The sequence below is a fragment of the Neophocaena asiaeorientalis genome, unplaced genomic scaffold (genome assembly GCF_003031525.2).
Source record: "Neophocaena asiaeorientalis asiaeorientalis breed wild unplaced genomic scaffold, Neophocaena_asiaeorientalis_V1.1 scaffold220, whole genome shotgun sequence".
Classification (NCBI taxonomy): Eukaryota; Metazoa; Chordata; class Mammalia; order Artiodactyla; family Phocoenidae; genus Neophocaena; species Neophocaena asiaeorientalis.
Window position 1 is genome coordinate 7,287,462 of NW_020174042.1, and position 22,345 is coordinate 7,309,806.

Consider the following 22,345-nt stretch of genomic DNA (forward strand, 5'->3'; position numbering starts at 1 on the left):
TATATATAAAATAAAATAAAGATATTAATCTTTTATATTTGTGAAAAGTATTTTTCTCAGTTTTTAGTATACCTTTTAATTTTATATAATATTTCTAATCTATAGGAGATTTTAAATTTTATGTAATAAAATGTTAGGTTTCTCTTGGGAAGTCTTTCTTTGCTCTACGATTCACCTGTTTTGTTCTTATATTTTTATTTAATTTTTATTTATTTATTTATTTTTGTAATTTCACTCTTTAATCTGTTTGTAGTTTATTCTGGTCAGGGTTGTGAAATGAGGACTAAACATTTTTGTCTTCGAATAGGAAACCGGTTATCCAAGATCATTTATTGAATCTTTTCTGATTTGTGATGCCTTCTTCATAAAAAAACTAGATTTACACATGTAATAAAGTCTTCAATGAATGTTTATTTGATTCTGAAAGTCAAAACAAAACAAATCATACATTTTAAAATTTCATTTCTAAAAATAAGCCACATTTACATGGTTCATTTACAAATGAGCAAAGGACAAAAAAATTTACAATGTCTCCTTTTTACTCCTAATTCCCAGCTACCCAGTAACCCTTCCCCAAGGCAACCAAGGTCACCAGTTTCCTTTGTATGGTATGTTTTTTCCTCTTTTGTTGCACAAATCATAACATGCTATACACTTTTTTGTATTGTGCTTCCCTCTTTAGAATAAGTTTATCTTATAGATAATTTCGTATCTGACCATGAAGAGCTTCCTCAATATTTTTATGACTATAGAGTATTCCATAAATGGATGTTTCACAATTTAGTTAACCAACAGCTCTTGACTTCATTCTATATCAAATAAAGAATTTAATGTGTATTTACTTCTATCAACTTCCCTCACCCACATTCTCCAGTTTTAATAAATACAGTTTGGGATTTGCGACTCATACTATCTCTATATTTTGTATTTGTATTATATCTTCTTTTCTAGGAATTATAATCGTTGTTTTACATTTTCATCCAGTTTCAAATTATATTTTTATATTTGCAATAAGTATTTAGACTTTCTTTACTCTTGATCTCTTAAGTCTGAGTCATCTCCTAGTCAGCTGGGAAATGGCTTCACTATTTTTTTTTTTTTCCTTCCTAGAAGGATGGGTATGTGATATATTTTCTTAGTCCTCCCATTTTTAGGTGAGCTTTTTGTTGTGTTTACTTATGAACAATCCTTGGCTAGGTATTAAATTCTTACTTCTTTTCCCTCTTAAACGACTATAAATGTTTTCATTACCATATCTTACTTAGTATTTCAGAGGAGAAATCTGATATCATTTAAAAAAAATTCTTTGAAAGTAGTCTGATTATTCTGCCTATAGGCTCATAGAATTTAAAAAATTTATTGATGTAATTCAAAACTTTCTAGAATGGAGCTGGTTGTGGGTACCTTGGTTTTTAATCAACTTAATTACAGTATAATTTATGTATCATGAAATGCACACAGTTCGTCTTGTTCAATGGTGTTTGACAAAAAAATGCATCTAAGTAATTAATCAGCACCCCTATGAAGATGTAGAACATTTCTATTACCCTAGAAATTCCCTTGTGCCTTTGCCATCCCTCCTTAAGTGAGTCTTCCCTAACCCCACTCCAGTCAACCACTGATCTGATTTCCATATCTATAGATTAGTTTTACCTCTCCTAAACATTCACGTAAATGGCATCATTCGTGTGTACTCTTTTGTGTCTGGCTTCTTTTGCTCAGCATGAGACTTACCCATATTGTTGTGGATATCAATAGTTTATTCTTTTTTAAAAAGTTGATGAATAGTAATCCATTATGTGAGTAAACTAGTTTGTTTATCCACTCATATGTTGATGGACATTTGAATTTTGAGGGGGCATTACAAAAACTATTCTGTGAACATTCATGTGTAAGCCTTTTTGTGGACAAAGGTTTTAATTTCACTTGAGTAAATACCTAAGAGTGGAATTGCTGGCTCAGAGAATCTGGCAAACTATTTCCAAAGTGATTCAATCATTTTATATTCCACCAGCAGTGTATGAGAGTCCAGTAGCTGTGCGTCCTTGGAAACACGTGATGTTGTCAGTCCTTTTAATTTTAGCCCTCCAACTGGGGTGAAATACTATCTTGTGGTTTTAATTTGCATTTCTCTGATAACTAATGATGGTGAGCAACTTTCATGCCCTTATTGTACGTTCTTATGTCTGCCTTTGAAAAGTGTCTCTTCAAGTCATTTGCCCATTTATTTAATATGGTTTTTTTGGTTGTTTTTTTGTTAGACTGTAAGAATACTTTATATACTGTAGATGCTAGCCTTTTGGCAGATATGTGTCACAAATATATTCTCCCCGACTGTATGGCTTGCCTTTTCATTTTTTATTTACACTTTATACCACTGAGTTTCCATGGAGACATTTTATTCTTTAGTAATTCCATTATAGATTGTTATTGTAACAACCCTTGCAATTCTTCCTTATCTTTTTTGTTACTTTGTTGTCTTTTGATCTCAATCTGTTACACTGTTTCAGCCTGTTGTCCTCTCATGGCTTTTTACCATTTTTTCATAGAAGTTATATCTTCTTGTATCATAATGGGAATGCCAGTTTTCTAAACTTATTTTGGTTTCTGTAGTAAATTCATTTCCGAGGCTTGTTCTTCCTCTGAGTCCTTAGAACAATGTTTTCTTTTACCTTTATCCTGCAGTATTTTTTCCTGTCATGCTCATGGCTTTCCTCTCTGGTGTTTCAACAGACAGGATAAAGTCTGAGGATTTCCCTTAGCTCCATTCACTGTCCACTTGTGTGCTGCCTGAAATCCCCTCTCTGTTCAACAGATGAAGGGTTACAGAGGCACACAGCTCCTCTATCCAGGTTCTGGTGTCTCATGAATTGTCTGGTGAGCTTCTTTGGGACTCACACAGCATCTTTTTTACCCTACCTGCTTGTTTCCCTGACACGCTGAATTGACTGAGTAAATGAAACACTGCAGTCTCAAGCAGGCACTGATACCTGGACTCCTCCAGCCTCCATTTCTGGTTTACTTGTGATGATAACTACGCTTCCCAAGATGTGATGTGGCACTCCCTACCCCCACCTCACCAAGCCTACATACTTTCTCATTCATGGTTTGGTCCTGCAGTTCAGATGTCAAAGCTTGTGTCTGGCAGTGTTGCTCAAACTTGAGCATTACTTTTCTTGTCAGAGGGGAAGAAACCTCATGATTCACCAGGGTTGACTGAAGTTACTTGTATTGGAATGATATCTTTAAAACTATAAATGTATGCTTATTTACAAAAACAGGCAGTAGACTGGATTTGGCCGGGGGCTGGATTATCCAGATATAAATAAATCCTGCCAAACAATTTTGTATTCCTATACTCTTACACATCTAAAACACCAAAAAAAGTTTAAATTAAATGCAGACCAAACCATTAAATCAATGAAATTCAAATGGACAACTTCAGTTTATTGTAAAAGATTATTATTTTCCTGAAATGAAGCTGCCCCTTACAATATGAATGTGGTGCTGACAGCTCCATGGAGGTTCTCTTGAGGTCGTTGTGCCTGTTCTACCTTGAGCCACATCATGATCTTATTCTCCACCACTTTTCTTCCATATGCTAAAGCTTTTGCTTACAAATCATGCTGTGATGTCATTTAGCCTATACTCACCAAAAGCATCATTCTTATGTTCTTTTCTCATAATCTCTCAATAATTAAAGCAGTGCTACATGTCGCTGTGCAATCATATACACTACTGCAGATGTGAACTCTGAAATTGTTTGTCAGGACTCATTTGTATCTGGATAATCCAGCCCTTTGGCCAAATCCAGTCTACTGCCTGTTTTTGTAGATAAAGTTTTATCGAAATACAACCGTTGTCTATGGCTGATTTGGTGCTGCAGTGGCAGAGTTAAACAGTTGCAACAAAGACTGCATAGCCTACAAAGGCTAAAATATTTACTAACTAACCCTTTACAGAAAAAAAGTCTTCTGATCCTTTCAACATCTGTCTGTTTACCTACCTATTTGAAGATTACCATCAAAAATTAAAACAAGAATTGACGTTAACATTTTCATGGAAAATGTTCATACCTCCAACAGTGTATCTGTGGATTTTTTTCTCCGAGTTTCCAATTCAGGGCACAGTTATAAAAAAGTAGATAATAATTGGGATTTGCTTATATACAACTTTATATGATACCATAGAGCAGCCTTTACCAATTCAAACTGAGAGAGGAGAGAGCTACACCAGCAGAAAGAACTTTATGCTAATACTGCACGCCTCCTGCAGCCCACAGCTGGGGTTTATCAGAATACAGTCAGGCAAGAGTATTAACAGCGCTCTTTGCCAGGCCCAAAATGGCTGTTCTGAGGATGGAGTAATATCTCCAAATGTGTCTGCACTCCTTAGAGAAAAAGGGTATGTGGATACAAGATGCTACTACTTCCTTTCCAAGTCATGTTTTCTAGACTGGTAGATTGGTCTCATAGGACCTCCACTCTGTTGTGCACAATGCCCTTTAAAACGAAGAGCTATCATTGAAAACATGAGCAGCAAAACCCAACCCGCAAGTCACAGTTTCCATCACAGTGACACGTCAACCTGATTAGTACATTTGCCAGGCACCAGCTGATTTCCCGAAAGAAGAAAAGCACCTGGGAGCAGCATAATGTAATGAGGCAGATAATAGCGACAGAAATGATAACAACCCTTGGGCAGGGGATGGAAATCAGACGATGGACCTCCGAGTTCTCACTACATGAGGGAAATCATTCCTCCTGGCTATTTTTTTTTTTTTTTTTACGCGGGCCTCTCACTGTCGTGGCCTCTCCCGTTGCGGAGCCCAGGCTCCGGACGCGCAGGCTCAGCGGCCATGGCTCACGGGCCCAGCCCAGCCGCTCCGCGGCACGTGGGATCCCCGCGGACCGGGACACGAACCCGCGTCTCCTGCATCGGCAGGCGGACTCTCAACCACTGCGCCACCAGGGAAGTCCCCTCCTGCCTATTTTTAAGAAGAAGGCTAATGGTTTAGACGGTAGTGTGATGACCATCATAAGAATCTTAGTAGCTGAGAAATCACTATCCTTTTTCTCTATAAGGCTTAGTCAAAGCCATAGATTTAGATTGACTTATTTAGCTCCTTTATTATATAACTTCCCCAGCATCATGTCATTTGAGCAGACCGAAATGTTAGCCTGTGTGTTATTGTCAGCCTATATTCCCTGCCAAAATGTAGCTAAACTATTAAGCACAGAGACCCAATGTCCAGTACAGTGTTTTGTATATAACAGGTGCTCAATACCTATTTGTTGAATAAATGTGTTCTCTGTAATCAGACAGAAGTAATAGGTTCATGGAAGAAGCATTTAAAATCACTACTGATAGTAACAAAAGTAATTTCAGGGTCATTCCTTTAGTTTTGCTTCTGATTAGAGTTTATGCCTTTTCTCCAGGCTCAGTATATTTTGAAAGGAAAAAAATTGGTGTAGTACATGCTTATTTCCCCCAGTTTGGTAATTTTGTGGTTGTTGTTTAATTTTGTTTTATTTTCACAGAGTCTAATTTAGTGTCTACTTCCTAGAAAATTAAAACATTCCACTCATGTTTTTCATGGGAAGCCTCAAGTAAATGAACAAGACTGACTAATTTAAGCTCCTTCCAAATATAGGAGAAAAAGCATATGAACAAGTGAAAGGTGTTAAAAACTATTTGTGCCTTTGCTTAGGCTCTGATTTCATTTTTCTATGCAAAAGTAGGAGACTGTAGACATTACCTCATCCTGAGCAAAATGCTACTCTCTGGCCTGCCCAACTGACCAGCTCCCTGACGTTCTCTCTCTTGATTTCGTGTGGGAAATTCCAGGGAAAAGCCAAGATTTCAGGGTTCGGACCCTCCTGTGTGCAATTGAAAGCCAACTTTTCTCTCCTCTTGATGGCTCAAAATGAGCAATACTACTATTTAGACTGCTTCCACAGTATGAGACCAGGAATTACGTATAAGGAAATGGAAAATTAAAAGACATCAGGAATGGTTATGATTAAGTGTTTTCACAAAGAGAGAATGCAAAGTAGAGAGAGCTCCTTGTTTCTTGAACTGAGGAAACTTTATACTGGGCTAGTATACATACATGTGTTTCAAGGGGTAGGAGTACGGAGTGAATGCATCTTTTCTCTTTAGAAAGCTACTGTTGATTGAAGACTGTGTTCTGCTCTGTTACATCCCTCATAAGGTCTCACATAATGCCTTGCACTTTCTAAATCTTTGTCAGTTCATTCTTTTGTTTGTGATTTGCTTTTTGTCTAGTTCTTGCTTGCCCTCCTAGAGTTGCACTTACCATATTTGGCAAACGAGAAAGTCATCGTGCTTTCTTTTGGATAATGATGATTCTGGCAGGCGTGTGTATACCCATTCTTGTTGCTATGGATTTTTTTTTTTGGCTGTGTTGGGTCTTCGCTGCTGTGTACGGGCTTTCTCGAGTTGCGGCGAGCGTGGGCTACTCTTCGTTGCAGTGCGCGGGCTTCTCATTGTGGTGGCTTCTTATTGCGGAGTACGTGCGGGCTCTAGGCGTGCGGGCTTCAGTAGTTGCGGCATGCGGGCTCAGTAGTTGTGACTCACGGGCTCTAGAGCACAGGCTCAGTAGTTGTGGTGCATGGGCTTAGTTGCTCCATGGCATGTGGGATCTTCCCGGACCAGGGCTTGAACCCATGTCCCCTGCATTGGCAGGTGGATTCTCAACCACTGAGCCACCAGGGAAGGCCCCTGGATTTTTGTTTTAGGCTTGACATTCATGAATTTTCTCAAGTGAGTAAAGTACTAAAGCACACTTGTGACCATCTGGCACAGAATGATTTGGTGTCCAGTTTGCTGATCCACTTTGTATTTAAGTTTAAGGGGAACTAGGTTATCCACAGCGTAGGGCAGAGTGCAGGTGAGACTTGGCATAACAAGCCTGGTGAAATGTATTCCTTTAGGTATTCCGTTAGCCACGAGGGAAAACCTCAAAACCTGTGGAGGTGCTTGTGTTCTGGGTTCAGTAGGTGGCACTCTTCTACCTGGTTCAGGAGAATAATCTTGAAGGTCATTCCCTCCTGGGTCTCCTGTGCCATAAGCAGTACCATGTTGCCAGGAAAGGAAACCTGAAGCCTTGCCAGGTGGCATCAGTGCCTGGGAAGTGGTGGCATGGTCTGGCACATGGCCCTGGTCAGGCAGTGCTGGTGCATACCAGCCCAGGGCGTCTTACTGTCATCTCCTTTGTTGTGGTGCCAGTTCTTGCCCTTGAGCAACAGCGGAAAAGGACTAACAAAAGGCAGACATGCCATGGGTATTCAGGAGGGTGGTACTAGCTCATAAAACCAGAACGTGTAGACTCACTCAGCATCTAAAAAGTAGTGAAACAAAAAAGCTGGGGTTTGCTGAAAGCCCCAAGCACTAGAGAAAGAAGCCAAAAGAGGAAGAGCAACCCAAACTGGGAGCTTTGCCTATCCTGTTATGTATCTATTATATTTATTATAATAAATATATAAATATATATAATAAAAACATTATATATAGTGTGTCTATATACACTTATAAATTCATATTCCTATATATACATGCTCTTATACACCATCAAGCATTTTAAATTTGTAGTACAAAGATGTTCCAAAATAATGAAATAGCTTGACATATGGACTAGTTTGGGCAGGAAGTTCTGAAATTAAGAATGGTGGCTAGAGAAAGAAACAAGCTTGAGGTAGGAAAGAAGCAGGCCCTACAGAAGAATTGAGTAAAGAAATATATGTAAGTAAAAGCATGTATCAATTTGGTGTTTCCAATTGCTTCATGCTGTTTGTCTAACCTACAGTGGAAGAGTTTAAAAGATAAAGTGGATGCTTTAACTAGGGAGAATTTAAGTGCCTGTTTTAATTTTCAGTGAAACAATAACTCTTTAAAAACAAGAAATTTTGTGAGACGCTTAACTTTGCAAAGATAAGTCATCTGCTTTTGCCTCTGTGGAAGCAGAGTGTTTTTGTGTGTTGTGGCTGTGCCTTTAGTGTGAGTTGAGTGAATATGTCCAAGACTCCCCTAAGAATAGTACGATGACGTTCCATAAATTTTGTATTTAATTTACTATTAGCAGGCATGATCGATGTGTAGAAATAACTATGGTATCTTGATTTTTTTTTCCTTAAATTTTTTTTCTTTTTGTAAGAACAATTTCCTCAAATAATTAGCAAAGTTTTTCACAGGTTTAGCATAAAAAGTTCTCTCTCTTCCCATGAATGGAATACTCCATCATGTTCTTCCTTTTTTCCTCTCCACTTTTCCTCCCCTGAAAGATAGAATCTTTAAGACAATTCATAAGACAGTTTTTTAGAATAGTATGTGAAGAATATAATTAAGGTAATTGTTTTAACACTCTCTAGTTATAAGGATTTTCAAAACTTACAATTTGAAAAATTACCCATCTCAAATTCTTATCGTACTTGCAAAACACACAATCATCTTTAAGGAAAATTTCAGTCCTGTTTTGAAGACGAAAATGTCTCTTTGGATCTTGTAGCGGCTGCTAGCACAATTATAAGAACAATATTTGTTATATCTGTCTTACTAGTGAGACAATTGAAGTGTAAGAATTTTCTCTCCTAAACATGTTCCAATTAGAGGAGGTGGCATAGAGGCTTTCAGGAACTTTATGAGGAGGCCCAGAAGGGAGGCGGACTGGTGGCTGCTCAAGCCTGCACAGTTAGGGAGCGCCTCTTCCTCTGGGCCCCTTCCTCCCGCCCCTCTCCCGGTGCATCTTGCTAATGAATCCTGGCCTGGCCTGGCCGTGAAATCATGTGCAGAGGAAAAACTCTGGGTTAATTCAAGCACAGGATGTTCTCTTTGCTTTGCAGCTGGTGTAGCAAGGGAGTCTAGGGCAAGTGGATTAAATCAAAAAGGAAAATGAAGGCATTCACTGTCTATTTCATCGAGGATGGCTCATTTAAAGTAAACACCATTTAAATAGTCTCCAAATGGCCCATTCTATATGAAGTCATACAGGATGCCCCCTTTGGGCTGTCATTCTCCTTTAAATGGATCGCTTTGTGTGCACAGTGTTTTAATGCCATTCAACCTTAAACCCCATATGTGGGCCTCATCGGGCCACAGGCTTCAGTGCACATGTGGCAGCCATACCTTCGACATTCTTAGTCTCTGCCTCCAGAAAGTCAGCCCAAGCAACAGGGGGAGGCAGCTGTAAAGATGACAGCAGTTACCATTTCTTCACCACTTACTATGTGCCAATTACTATGCCTAGAGATTTCTATCAATATATATGTTATCTAACTTAATCCTCACATAATGCTGTGAGGTAGAGACTGTGATTATTCCCTTGTTATAGATGAGGAATCTGATGCATGGAGAGATTAAGCAATGTGCCCAGACTGGTAAGTATGGATCAGGGAATTGAACCCTTGCAATCAGATTCCAGAGCTGGAACTCAGTCAGTGGATATATTCAAGAGAAATAAACTCTCGTCAATTCAGGTCGACTTATTCCAAACAATAGATAATCCAGAAATTATTTCTCTTTGTCTTTGGAATGCACGCTCTGCTTTCTGGGGGCAGTATTCCCACCTTGTTATTTGCACTTTTTTGCAGTCTGGTTTGAGGTGAGGTCAGTTATTTCCTGAGCAGCTACCTCCCTGTAGCAGTGGGCTGTCTTCATGCAAGATTGGACTCAGTGGAATAATCCGTGAACAGACAACCGAAAAGAGACTTTGTTACCAAATGAGGATACTAGACAGGCCCTCGTAGTAATCAACTAGCAAGAGCCTCCCCAGAGCCCTGGAAGCATTCAGTTGTCGCAGCACTGGCTCCAGATTTACCCAGGGTCAGGCAAGAAGCCCACTGGACTGGACCTTTGAGAAGCTTCTGAGAAGCGTCCAGCTAGGGTCTTTGGGAAGTGGGTTCCTGGCCAGTTCTTATGTGGCCCAGCCTAGTGATGATCTGCCCCTCTTTGACTTGCTTGGTAGCCTGGAAAACTCTTTTACTTTAAAAGCCTGAAGTACGAAACAGTTTCTTCCATATGAGCTCCACTAAGTAGAGAAATCTAAAAAAAAAAAAAAAGTCTTGAGGGCTGTATAGGAGAAAATCATTTTGAACATTTAGAATATGGGTTTGGGGGATGTTTTCAATACATTTCCCCCTCAAATCCTTTTCTTTCTATTATTTAACTTCCTGAGAAGACTGAGGAGAGAGCATGGCAGTTCTAAAATACTCTTGTTGGACTTGATTCAGGTTCTGTTATCACTTTTGCTATCTCACTCCCAAACTCTAGGTCATTTTAAGGTTTCTGACTTTTTTTAATTGCTAATCTCATTCCAGTCCCCTGCCACACCCCTCTGTGGCTTTCAGTGCCCTCCCCACATCACCTTGAGGGTACAGACATTCTGATAAAGGTGCTGGGACATGGTGTGATTGGGCACTCTGTGTGGATTCTCCATGACCATGTGCAGGCATCTAACAGATACCTCTTATTCCATTAGCAGTGTTCTTTCTTGAAAGTAGTTTCAATTCCTGCTATTTCCACAAGTTTCATCTTGTCCCTGTGCTAGATGGATGGTTCAAGAACTAGAGGGGCAGCAAAAAAACAGCTCAAAAGTTCAAAGCAGAACATAGGGAGAAAGCCTATTGTGCATAGTGTTTCATTCTTTTTTTCCCCCTAAGCTTTATTGAGATATAATTGACATGTAACATTATGTAATTTTAAGTGTTCAATGTGATGATTTGATATATGTATATATTGCAAAATGACCTCAATAAGGTTTCTCTCTATATATCTCTATCTCTCGCTCTATAGATATATATAGAGATATATATGTGTGTGTGTGTGTGCATGTGTGGTGAGGACCTTTAAGATCTACTCTCTTAGCAACTTTCAAATGTACAATATTGTTAACTGTAGTCACCATGCTGTACATTACATCCTCAGAATTGATTCATCTCATAACTAGAGGTTAGTACTCTTTGAACGCGTTCACCCATTTCCCCCCCAACTGCCCTCTACCGACCACCCTCGGCAGCCACCAATCTACTTTCTCTATGATTTTTTTTTTTTTTCTGTTAGATTCCACGTGTAAGTGAGATCATACAGAATTTGTCTTTTTCTGTCTGATTTATTTCACTTAGCATAATGCCGTCAAGGTACATCCATGTTGTTGCAAATGGCAGGATTTTCTTCTTTTTTTATGAATGAATAATATTCCTCTGTGAGTGCATGTGTGTATCACATTTTCTCTATTCATTCCTCTGTCATTTGGGGCTTAGGTTGTCTCCATGTCTTGGCTATTATGAATAATTCTGCAATGAACATGGGGTGCATCTATCTTTGAGATAAGTGATTTCATTTCCTTCAGGTACATACCCAGAAGTAGACTTTATTCTACAGGTTCCCTTTGTGTCTCTCTTGTGTTGGATCATCTGTCTTCCTCTTACTTGGTTTACTACCTCCTTTTGAAGCATATTTTACATACTCTAGTAGCTTCCAGAGAATAGAATGTGTGGGAGGTGAATTGTTTTTGAAATGTTATGTGTCTGAAAATGTCCTTATTGTATGTGATTTTTGTTTTCTCTCTCTTTTTGGAAGCTTGTAGGATCTTGTCTTTATCCTCAGGGTTCTCAATTTCATAATGATGCATCATGATGTGGCTGGATTTGTATCCAGTGTCCTGGGTATTGTGTGCCCTTTCAATCTGAAAACTCATGGACCCTTAACTTTGGGGAAATTTTCTCAAATTTCTTAGCTGACGATTTTCTCCCTTCTATTTCCTCTGTTGTCTTTTTTCTGGAGCTTCTATTACTTCGATACTGGACCTTCTGAACTGCTCTTCTATTTTTCCCTCATGTTTTTGTCTTTTTTTTTCTTTCTAGGGATATTTCCTCAGCTTTATATCCCATCGTACTCCTTTTAATTTTTTTCTTTCCTTCTATCCTTAATTCTCTTTACTTTCAAGTCCTCTTTTTAAATCTTACACTGTTCTTGTTTCAGCACTGCAATAAATTCTCTGAACTTTCAGTGTGTATCTGTTTGGTGTTTTTTGAAGTTTTCTTCTTCTTGCATGGTCGCTGTCCTCCAAGTTACTTGTTTCTCTTTGTTTGGGTCTCTCAGTTTTGCATTAGGGGCTTTCTAAAGATGCCTGAAGGTCCTTGATTTGTCTGTAGGTGTTTGAGGGTAGGGGACTAAAATGCTGATTGGAGCACTGAGTGAACTAAGGCTTGTCATCTGTAAGTTTCATCATAGGCTGATCACAGGGAACCTCCAATGTCAATATCCTTCTCTTGGGTTGGTCAGGTTTTTTCATTTTCCTGCCTGGAGGTAAAAACCTGTTTGTCAGCATTTTGGGAACCAAATAAGGGGAAATAGCTGATGGTCTCAGTATCTGATATGCATATGTTCATCTAATCCCATTCAGTTTGCCTTCAACTATGCCATTGTCCCCCTGGAGGCCCTCCCTTTTATTCTCTAGAAAATAAACCTCCAGTTATTTGCTGGTGTGTGTGGGTGGGGGATGGGCAGATAGTCCAGGTGTGGGGAGTAGGGGAAGCCGTCCAGGGATCTGAGCCCTTCTTAGTCATCCAGCCTGTCCTGCTTAGTTTAGTACTTCTTCTACTCCCAGCCTTTTGGGGGCATCTGGGGGATAAAATGAGGTGAATCTTGTCTTTCCCACAGCTAACTTAGGATTCAGGGCTGCCATGTCATTCGCCACTCTTCCCACCTGCATTGTGGCTTCCAGTATTTTGCGGTAATTGTCTCCTACACTTTCTCCTTGTTCCTTTTGGTTTAAGCCTTTAAAAAAATCCCTTTACTGTCCTTTAATTGGGTTTTGGGAGAAAGCAATTTAGGTCCTTTACCCACTTTTTAACTAGGATTACATGTTTTCTTGCTATTGAGTTGTATGAGTTCCTTATATATTTTGGATATTAACTCCTTATCAGATAAGTGTTCAATCTTCCATTTTTTCCTGAAATCCTCACTATTGCTGTTTATTTACTGAACCCCCAAGAGTCTGAAGTTTTAAAAGGAAGGTTCAGTGGCCCATGTTAAACACTCCAAGATATGTTTCAGAGAAAGAATGACCAGACCACAGCCCTTTGACCAAGAGAGTCTTGTTATTTAAAATTTCTCTTTTAAACCTAGGATATTCAAAACATTTAGTTCTTCACCCATACCTTCTTTCCTCTTCTTCTATCTCCACCTCCCCTCACCCAACTTGTGCCAGCTCTCACTGTGTTGTTCAGTCCAAATTGAATTTCTTCATGGAGCTGCTACAGGGAGACATCAGGCTGCGAGTGAGGTAGTTATAAGAAAGTAGAAACATTAAGGAGGTGGGTGCAGTACAGCACGTCACGTCAGATCCATGTCAGGTTTTTATCAAGACTGCTGGGATTGTCTCTGCCTTCTTCTTACTGGCTTGGGATCACAGCAGCCATTTTCTTTAAAGCTGTGGTTTTCCTTCAAGCCCAGAAGAAGCTACGCACATCATCAGGTTGTCTCCAGCATCACTGGATGTGGTTGTCTCTTTAAACAGGAGCATACCTTCAGCTTCTTAGTCAGCTGTGGAGGTAGTGATCTCAGGAGTGGCCATTCTGATTCTAGAACCAGGATCAAACTTACAAGCAAGTTTGAGAGAATGGCTGCCTCTGTAATGGGTTTCCAGCAGGATGCCCTTCTACATTTCTTCTTCAAGTATCTCCTCTAATAACTTCCAAATGTGATATCATATCCTATTTATTCAAACTTGATATCATGTTTATTTTGTCATTGTTTCCTATTTAAAATTTTGTTTTTTATCAGAGAAGTTCTGTCATGTATTTCTTTGGATCTAAGTTGGTAGAGTTTCAGAGGGTAATAAATAATGACCCCACTAACCTTCCAAAGTTCAGAATTAGTTGAGAGACAAAAATCCAAGCATATAGAGAGCAAAATCTAACCTATTACTGATTTTTACTGGTAAAGCACTTTAAAAAACATCATTAGAGGTCTGCTGGTCAATATAGGCATGGTAATATTTCTACCCTGAATTTGACATCTTATTCACTCATTGACCAAATTGGATGACCACAGGCCACTCTGTAAGTGTTTAACCCTCAAAAACTTAAAACAAGAAAGAAAAGAATAGCTCCTCAAAGGCAGTCAGTAAGGGGTGGAAAGAGAGGCTAGGGGTGTTACTCTAGTGGAAGTTCCCCCCGTGGGAACATGAAGAGTGGAGAACTGTGTTCTATAATGTGAGGTGATACCAAATCCCTGAAGACACACCATTAATTTATAGCAGATGCTCAGAAAAAATAATATATTAAATCAGGTTGAGCGATACATTGAGATTTCAGTAACATTAAAATCATTTTCCCATCTTAGAAGAGAGGAAGCATAGTGTTATAAGTTTAGTCATTTGTTCCTTTGGTTAAAAAACCTTCATTATGGTTTGGACTAAGTGGAGGGTATTCCTTTGGCTGTGGTAGGGAGCCCCAGCTACAAATTCCAGCCCTGTTACAAACTAGCTGGGAGTCCTTGGCTCCCCTGAACCTCTGTAGACCTGTTTTTCATCTGCTTAATGAGGAATTGGGACCACCCCAATACATTAACAGATAAAAAGGGGAGGGATAAGACCGAACTTCCATAGATAAGTAGTTTCAGGGTTGGGACTAAAATCCAGGTACTTTCCTTCCCTAGTCTCATTGTTTTTTTACTATAGGCATTTAGATTGACTTGAACTGAATTTAGACAAAGCAGTTTGGCAGCACAGAAGCGATCATTCATTTGTTCATTCACTCACTCATTCATTCATTCAACACAGCATCTTCTTTTTTATGCCAAGTACCGTGCTAGGCAATACGGATGAGCCGTGTCCTTGACTCCATAGCAGTGTACAACCTCTGTCCTTACGCATTTGCAGCTATTAGTGGCCACCTCGACCACCCTTCATTTATAGCCTCATTGAAGGGCTTCAAACTGATCCCTGGAAGAGATCCAGATCTCCTTGGCTGTCTTGAATCCATCATCCCTGTTTTGCTTTCCCTGAGACCTAGAATAATGCCCCCACGGTTGACATGACCCACCTCCAAGAATTAGCTCATCCCAGCTTAGCACACAAGCTCTTCAAGTGACTAAAGAGAAAAATTACAGAGTAAGGTCTAGGACCATACATTGGCCTCATTATGTTTTCCTCTTTCTGTTTATAGGATGCTCAAGTTGGCATTACTACGTAACCATGCCAATGCCAGCCTCCACCTTCACAATTGCGGTAGGATCCTGGACAGAAGTGAAGCCAGAGATCTGCTCATCAAATGATCTGGCAACAGAGAGATCCTTCTCACCTTTCGAGGCTGACTTCAGGTTTGTACTTGGGAACTTGATGAAAAACAAACACTTGAGGGAGCAGTATGATGCATTTATTCCAAGCACTGGGAATGTGAGTCATTCCTGCTGAGAAATTAAACCAAAATATGATTAATCAAAGCAGGAAAAGCCCTGCTGGGAGAGAAAGAGAGTTGAGAGGCAGAAATGTGGGCATATTGTTTATGCAGAAAGAAAGAGAAAAGAAATATATATGAAATCCTCTGTGTAGTCAGGTGAAATATTTTTATGTTTCATTAAGTCAACGGAATCTTCAGATTCAATACTTTCCTTCTACACCTTTTAACTTTGGTTTTCTGTACTTGTTCAAAAACACAACTTCATAGAAAGAAGTTGCTTGTCTGATGGATTACCTTGTAGGCCACTCTGCTGTTTTGGTTCCGAGACTGCTATTAGCAGTGCGTTTGTAGGGGCAGCCCTACAAACGTGGGGGGAGTCAGCCTCCTTAGGAGCACAGGACATGAGGAAGCTGTCAGACGGCCATTGGGTTATAAGAAGCCTGCCGGGTCAGGGCTCTGTTACCTTCAGCAGCAATGTCTTCTTTTTCAGGGTCGATCAGAGAAAATAAAAAAAAATTTTTTTTAAATTAGTATAGGCCTTAGGATATTTACTTGCAGCCTCCCGAGGCATTCACCTATTTCTAGTTTTCAGAGCCAATAGGGAGGAGAATGCACATATGAGGCACAGAAGTGTGCTCACTGGGCGCTGTTGCATCATGCTTTATCCCTAGGACTTTGACAGCCGCCTCGGTTTAATCTTTTCTCCCGTTTACAGAAAGTCACCAAGTCAGTCCCTTTTGGTGGACAGTAATGATACAGATGCTTAGTTCATCTTTGGACACCAACTAAGATACGCTCTTCGTGCAAATTCCTTTCGTTCTATTTTGCTATGTTGCTTTCATTCTTACCACAGTGACAACAGTGGTTGGTATCCTTAGGAGATAAAGCCATTGAGGCCTCTCTTAACATAGGCACGACTTATTGCCCGCATTTACTTTTTGGAGGAAGGGACGTAATTTCTACTTGCTACTCAGTAGCTTGCTGATTTTGGACTGTCAGCCCTGAGCTATATAGAGGATCCTAGATTGCTTATTGGATTTTACTTATGCACTCTTGAGGGAAGAAGAGAATTGTGGACAGAAGTGACATGCTGCTTTCACGTGGGAACATTTAATTGCATGTGCAACCCTCCGATACTCTCTTCCCTTGTTACTGCGATCACAAAGTAGGCCTCACTTTGCAGTTGCAGGCAGCCTAGACTTCTGAGTGGGGAGGACAGGTGCCCTGGAGAGTCACTTGGATTCACAGTGCACTTGGTATGAGTGAGAAATAACCTTTTTTTCTGTTAAGCCACTGAAACACTGGGGCTATTTCTTACTGCAGCATATCCTAGCCTATCCTGAATTGATACAGAAGCCACTGGATGTGGCAGTCAGGGAAGGTCTTGATCTAAATGTCATCTCAGTTAGTTCTGAGGATAAGCCTATAAGTTAGATAGGCCTTATTATCTCCATTTTTCACATAGAGATACTGAAGCTTCAGACAGCAACTTGTTCATGTTCATAACCCTGCTGAGTTACAATGCCCAGATTCACATCTGGGCTTGACCCCCTAGACAGGTGATTCAGAATCTTGCCTGGGGACTTTTAAAAACTCTATGTAACATCCACACCTCACCTGGAGTCTGATCTACCTTCCCACCTGGAGAGTCAGCACCATGACTGAGCCACGGTTGTTGATTGGAACCTGTCATGTTGGAATAGAAAACAGAAGTTGAGAGCATTGCCTTTGAGGCCGAAGGTGCCATTGCTACTGATTGGGTATGTCTCTTTGGGCAAGCCGTACTTCCCTTCTCTGTAGAATGACGACTTTGTTCGGGGTTCTCAGATTCTTTGTGGTAGAGAAGCACTGTGCTCTTCATCTACACCCTCAGGACTCATTGACTCCTAGGGGAGGCGTGCATTGAAAAATGTATGCCTTAGGAAGGGAGGCAAAAGCAAAGATAGAAATTTGTTATTTTGTCCTAGCCATATTCCCAGAGACACGAGGTGGGGGAGTGGGCAGCAGCCATTTCTCATGTGTGCTCTTTGCTGCCCAGAAGTAACTGCAGTGGCTTTTCACTCTTGCACCCATAATTGCGATGGGAGCAGGATATGGACAGATTGAGTGGGGATTCTGGGAAGAGATGGTATCCGAAATTCCTAATGGGGTTTAGGGGAACGGGTAAATCTGTTTCCTCTTTTGTCCTCCTGAGTCAGAACCAATTGAGAAACAGACAGAAGGAGGGCAAGATAAAGGGTTTTTTTGGTTGACAGAAGCTGGACGGAGGGAGTGTTCAGGTGCACGGTTTCAGTGGGCTTTCTAGTACTTCATTTCCAAATTAGACAAACTTACCCACCCACCCAGTGACCCACTCAGCTGGACCTCTGCCAACCTCCACAGATGCACACAGACTGCCCAACAGCCAAAAGTAACCCCTCTGTGGGCAAGCGGATTAAACAAGAGAAAGCCCAGAGTGGCAAGCCAGTCTGATCAGCTGTGGAGAGGGGTCAAGGGTACCACTCCGGGGAAGCATGTCCTTGTATGGAAACAAGGGCCTGCAGAATGGAGTCCCTCCCGCACGCCCTTCCACGTCTGACATGCTATGACTAAGTTTTCCCTCCGTTCATCAAAAATGTACTGCTGATAAATTAGTAGCTTACATTTGCTTAATCCTTCCCTGGCTGCGTGCTTCATGTGTGCTGTCTTTAGTCATCAAAGGGTGGCTTTGTGTTTTTATCCATTAAATCTTTGGCTCCATGCTAAGTTTGCCAACAGAGGTGCTCTGAAGTGCCAACCGCAGTGGTGTTTTTGGTTATGTTCACATCTGGTCCCCTTGGCTCCCCCCGCAATACCCTCCCGCCCCGCTGCCCTTTTCTACTTCAAACCTTCCTAAGACCGCCAGTTCAATTCATGCAAATGTAACGTATACAGGGGCCTTATATACCACAGGCTTGCGTTTGACTGAAGTGTTCATCTGGGTCCCAGAAATTTGACCAAAGTATTGGTCACTGAACTTTTGATCACTGTTCATGTGGCCTAAATTATGGGAAGAACATTCTCTCTTCCAGCTCCAGTTCCACACATGCTCTAGCCCATTCTGGGTGAGCAAATACGTTAGTTAACAGGCACTTAGGTAAACTTTTGAAAGTTTATCAACTTTCTTTGGCTGCAGTATAACCTTCTCCAGCCACAGGGGAATCTTTGTGTTATGTTTAACCTCGTAAAAGGCCTTTGTTAAAGCGTTGTCTTCACTTGGGGGCCATGGAAACTTGGATAAAGTTCAGAGGACTCAGGAAAAATGATTGAAAGCATGGAAAGCAGGCAACCCGAAGAAGAAAAGCCATTGAGGTTGTTCATTCTAAAGAAGGGAAGACTTGGTAGGGGAAGAGGTCTTCTTTAGAGTTGTAAAGGCGATGAAAAATTCCCTTGTGGACCTTGGAGGATGAATGCTGTTTCTATCTCTTTGAGAGTCTGGAAAAGAAGGAATAATATATATATAACGTATTATACATATATATAAATCATAGGAAAAAATGCCGATTTCCAGTACACCCTTCACTATGAGAGAAGCCTTTCCATATCTTTCTGGCTTGGTTTGATCTCTCCAGCCCTTGTTCCCTCAAGGTATTTCGGCTTTCTGTCTCTTACTGCACCCATCTCAATTTGCTTTGCAATGTACTGAATGCCCTTAGAAAATGCATCCAGCTTCCAGACACTACTACATCACTGTATATATCGACATCATTGTCAACAATTCATTGGGGGCTGGTGCTGGGATTTTGAACACTCGTGATTTTTATGGTAAGCAAGCATCTAATCCGCTTGCTGAAATATGTTAATAAATTGTGTAAACTGTGTCACTGTACCTTTCAGAATTTACAATTTTTTTCTCCCAAGAGAAAAAGCTCCTCAAAGATAGGGTTGGAGGACTTCCCTGGTGGCGCAGTGGTTGAGAGTCCACCTGCCGATGCAGGGGACGCGGGTTCGTGCCCCGGTCCGGGAGGATCCCACATGCCACGGAGCGGCTGGGCCCGTGAGCCATGGCCACTGAGCCTGCGCGTCCGGAGCCTGTGCTCCGCAACAGGAGAGGGCACAGCAGTGAGAGGCCCGTGTACTGCAAAAAAAAATTTTTTAAATATAGGGTTGGAGATTTATTCATACATGTGTACACAGCAGCATCCTCTGAGGTGCCTTGAATAGAGCAAGGATGCTGGAAATATTTACTAAATTGTCAGGTTGAACCAAGGAAGGGGTTTTTGAGTAAAGGCTATGCATTCCCAAGGGAGACTTTTCCAGCCATTCCTTTTGAACCTATGACAGGGAAACGTTTGTGTCAGGTGGTTCTAGTTCAGAACCTTCTTGAAACAAGAGGATGGCTGAAGGAGAACTTCCTGACAGTTTTCAATCTTGGGATTATGAGTAAAACACGGTCACTCTCACTCCTTGGAAGGACCTCTTATAAAATAATTTCAGCCTAGAAATTGTATGAGAGGGAACCAGTGACCAGGTTCCCATCATTTACTAGCCTAACATATATTTCACCAGTTCTTCCCACTCTTGCCCATTAATGGGCAATAACTACAAAAAGGAGCAGGAAGGGCTTCCCTGGTGGCACAGTGGTTGAGAGTCCGCCTGCCGATGCAGGGGACGCAGGTTCGTGCCCCGGTCCGGGAAGATCCCACATGCCGCGGAACGGCTGGGCCCATGAGCCATGGCCGCTGAGCCCGCGCGTCCGGAGCCTGTGCTCCGCAACGGGAGAGGCCACAACAGTGAGAGGCCTGTGTACCGCAAAAAAAAAAAAAAGGAGGAGCAGGAAGCCAGAGAACCACATACCACCTGAGCTCAGCTTCGAAAAAAATCCAGGGTCCCAGTTAACTCAAGAAGCATCATGAAGTATGTAGAGAAGGAGGGTCAGCAGTGAGGAGCTTATGATGATTCACGATGTGATGAAAAGAATAGTTCTTACTCTTTAGGAATGTTGTGTGGATTAATTGGGATAATGTACATAAAGTGTTCAGAACAGTGCTTGGCACATAGTAAATGTTCAGTAGCAGTTGTGGTAGGAGTTATTGTTGTTTATTCTTATTATAGTTACTATTACAGATTATTAATTAACAATCGAATATTATTAATAATCTGTACTATTAATATATTTACTCTGGTTACAAGTCTGGGCACAAGGAAGAGGTATTTACAAATGCTTGATTTGTTGGTATTGAGAGTATATTGGAGCAGGCACATACACAGAGATTAATAACTGAAGGTTAGTATGAGAGGAAGAGACCGCACCTTTGAGTTGATACTGGTTCTGTGGAAGACTATTCTTGACTCTATGCAAGTACGGTGTTGCCTCGCTGCTTCAGGAACATGGCTGTTGTATGAAGAGGGGCTTCTGTGGTGGGTTGTCATGGAATCACAGAGCCAGAAGAAATCTTAGAAACCATTTTAGGTTTTCTGTTTGTTTGGTTTTAATTAAAGCATAATTAACATACAACAGAATGCATGGATCTTAAGTGTTTGGCTTGATGAGCTTTTGATGATTGTATGTACCCTAAACCAGACAGAGAACCTTCCATCAACCCCGTGAGTTCCCTCACACCCCCTTCCAATCAATTCCTCCCCTCCCCCCAGCAGCCACTTTTGTGAGACCATGTTAAGAGTTGAGGAAAAAAGAGGCCCCAGATACTGAGTTGCTTGCCTCAGGTCACAGCTAGCCAGTCTGAGAACAGACTCTGAAGCCTAGGTTTCCTGATCCCCACGTTAGGGACACACGTGTGGCTTCCCAGATGCCATTTCCATTTTTATTGGGAGCCTTAATGGTCTCACATAGCTTGATTATAGCTAGATTGCCTTAAAGTCCTGCATATTCTCCCAGGCTTTGATTATGAAAAATGGCGCTGATTCACACAACCGGAATGACCTTCATTACCCTGGCTAGTGCCGTTCCTGTCCAGAGAGACTTTAACTCACCTTTCCATTTGAACGAAGTGGCTTTTTTGGGTATACCTTTGGCTACCCCAAACTATTCTCTAACCTTTGATTGAATTGCTGCACCAGCACAGTACTTGTCATTAGGTGGACAGTTGCAGCCTTTTCAGTTAGATGTTTACCAATAGGCACCTATACTCACTCTCTGTAAGGCAAGGTTATCAATCCAGGGACTTTGGCTAGCGTTCAATGTCAGTAATGATGTTCTTCCTGTCACTTTATCCTGGCAGAAGTTTTTATAGGTCTCCATCCATTTCTCTTACCATAAACTGTGGTGAAATGTCATCAGTGTTGGAAGCTGTGTTCTATGTCTCAGGCTGGTGGAGGGCAAGGCTTATCTCCATAGCTGCGTGGACCTCCTTGGGAAGTGCTGGCCTTGGATGGGTGAAAGGCACTTCAGAAACGTGGAGAGGAATTATTGTTGCAGTCTGCCCTTATTGGGATGTGCCAGAATTTTCAGGTTTTTCAGTATTCAGTATGAATCTAATAAGCACCTATGGTTAGAATTATAATTTGTAAATTTAAATTAAAGAGGCTTTCCATTCTGTTTGAATAAAGGATGTGTTAACCGGTGGAAAAATAGAGTTTCCTTTGATGTTGGTTTCTTTGGGTAGATAAGTTCTCTTGAGGCCTCTGAGTCAGGTTCTAGGAATTCTTTTTCAGCTCCACCTTTGACAGAATAACTGGCAGTGGTCAGATGGTATGGGCTGGGCTCTGGTCTGTTTCCTTAAAAGGTTGATTCAGTTAAATTTGTATTGAAAGTGGATTGGGGGAAATACTGTATCAAAGTGCCTCTGTATTCCTTAACAGAACAACTTCTGATGGCCTTTGTAAAGAACAGCTAGGTTACTTTTCAGTAAAATGGATTGTATTCTTTTGAAAAGCTTTGTCATTTGGTTCGCGTGATACATCACTGAGTCTGTATCTTTTTTTTTTTTTTTTTTTTTTTTTTG

General features: G+C 40.9%; 1 protein-coding gene across 1 annotated transcript in view; it reads left to right on the plus strand.

The window, feature by feature from the left end:
• The window catches only part of AOPEP (aminopeptidase O (putative)), a 357,455-nt gene that overhangs the window by 67,727 nt on the left and 267,383 nt on the right, over positions 1 to 22,345 (plus strand). The window contains exon 4 of the mRNA XM_024753805.1: positions 15,189 to 15,342. Within this exon, the coding sequence (XP_024609573.1) occupies positions 15,189 to 15,342 (154 nt within the window). The remainder of the gene's footprint in view (positions 1 to 15,188; positions 15,343 to 22,345) is intronic.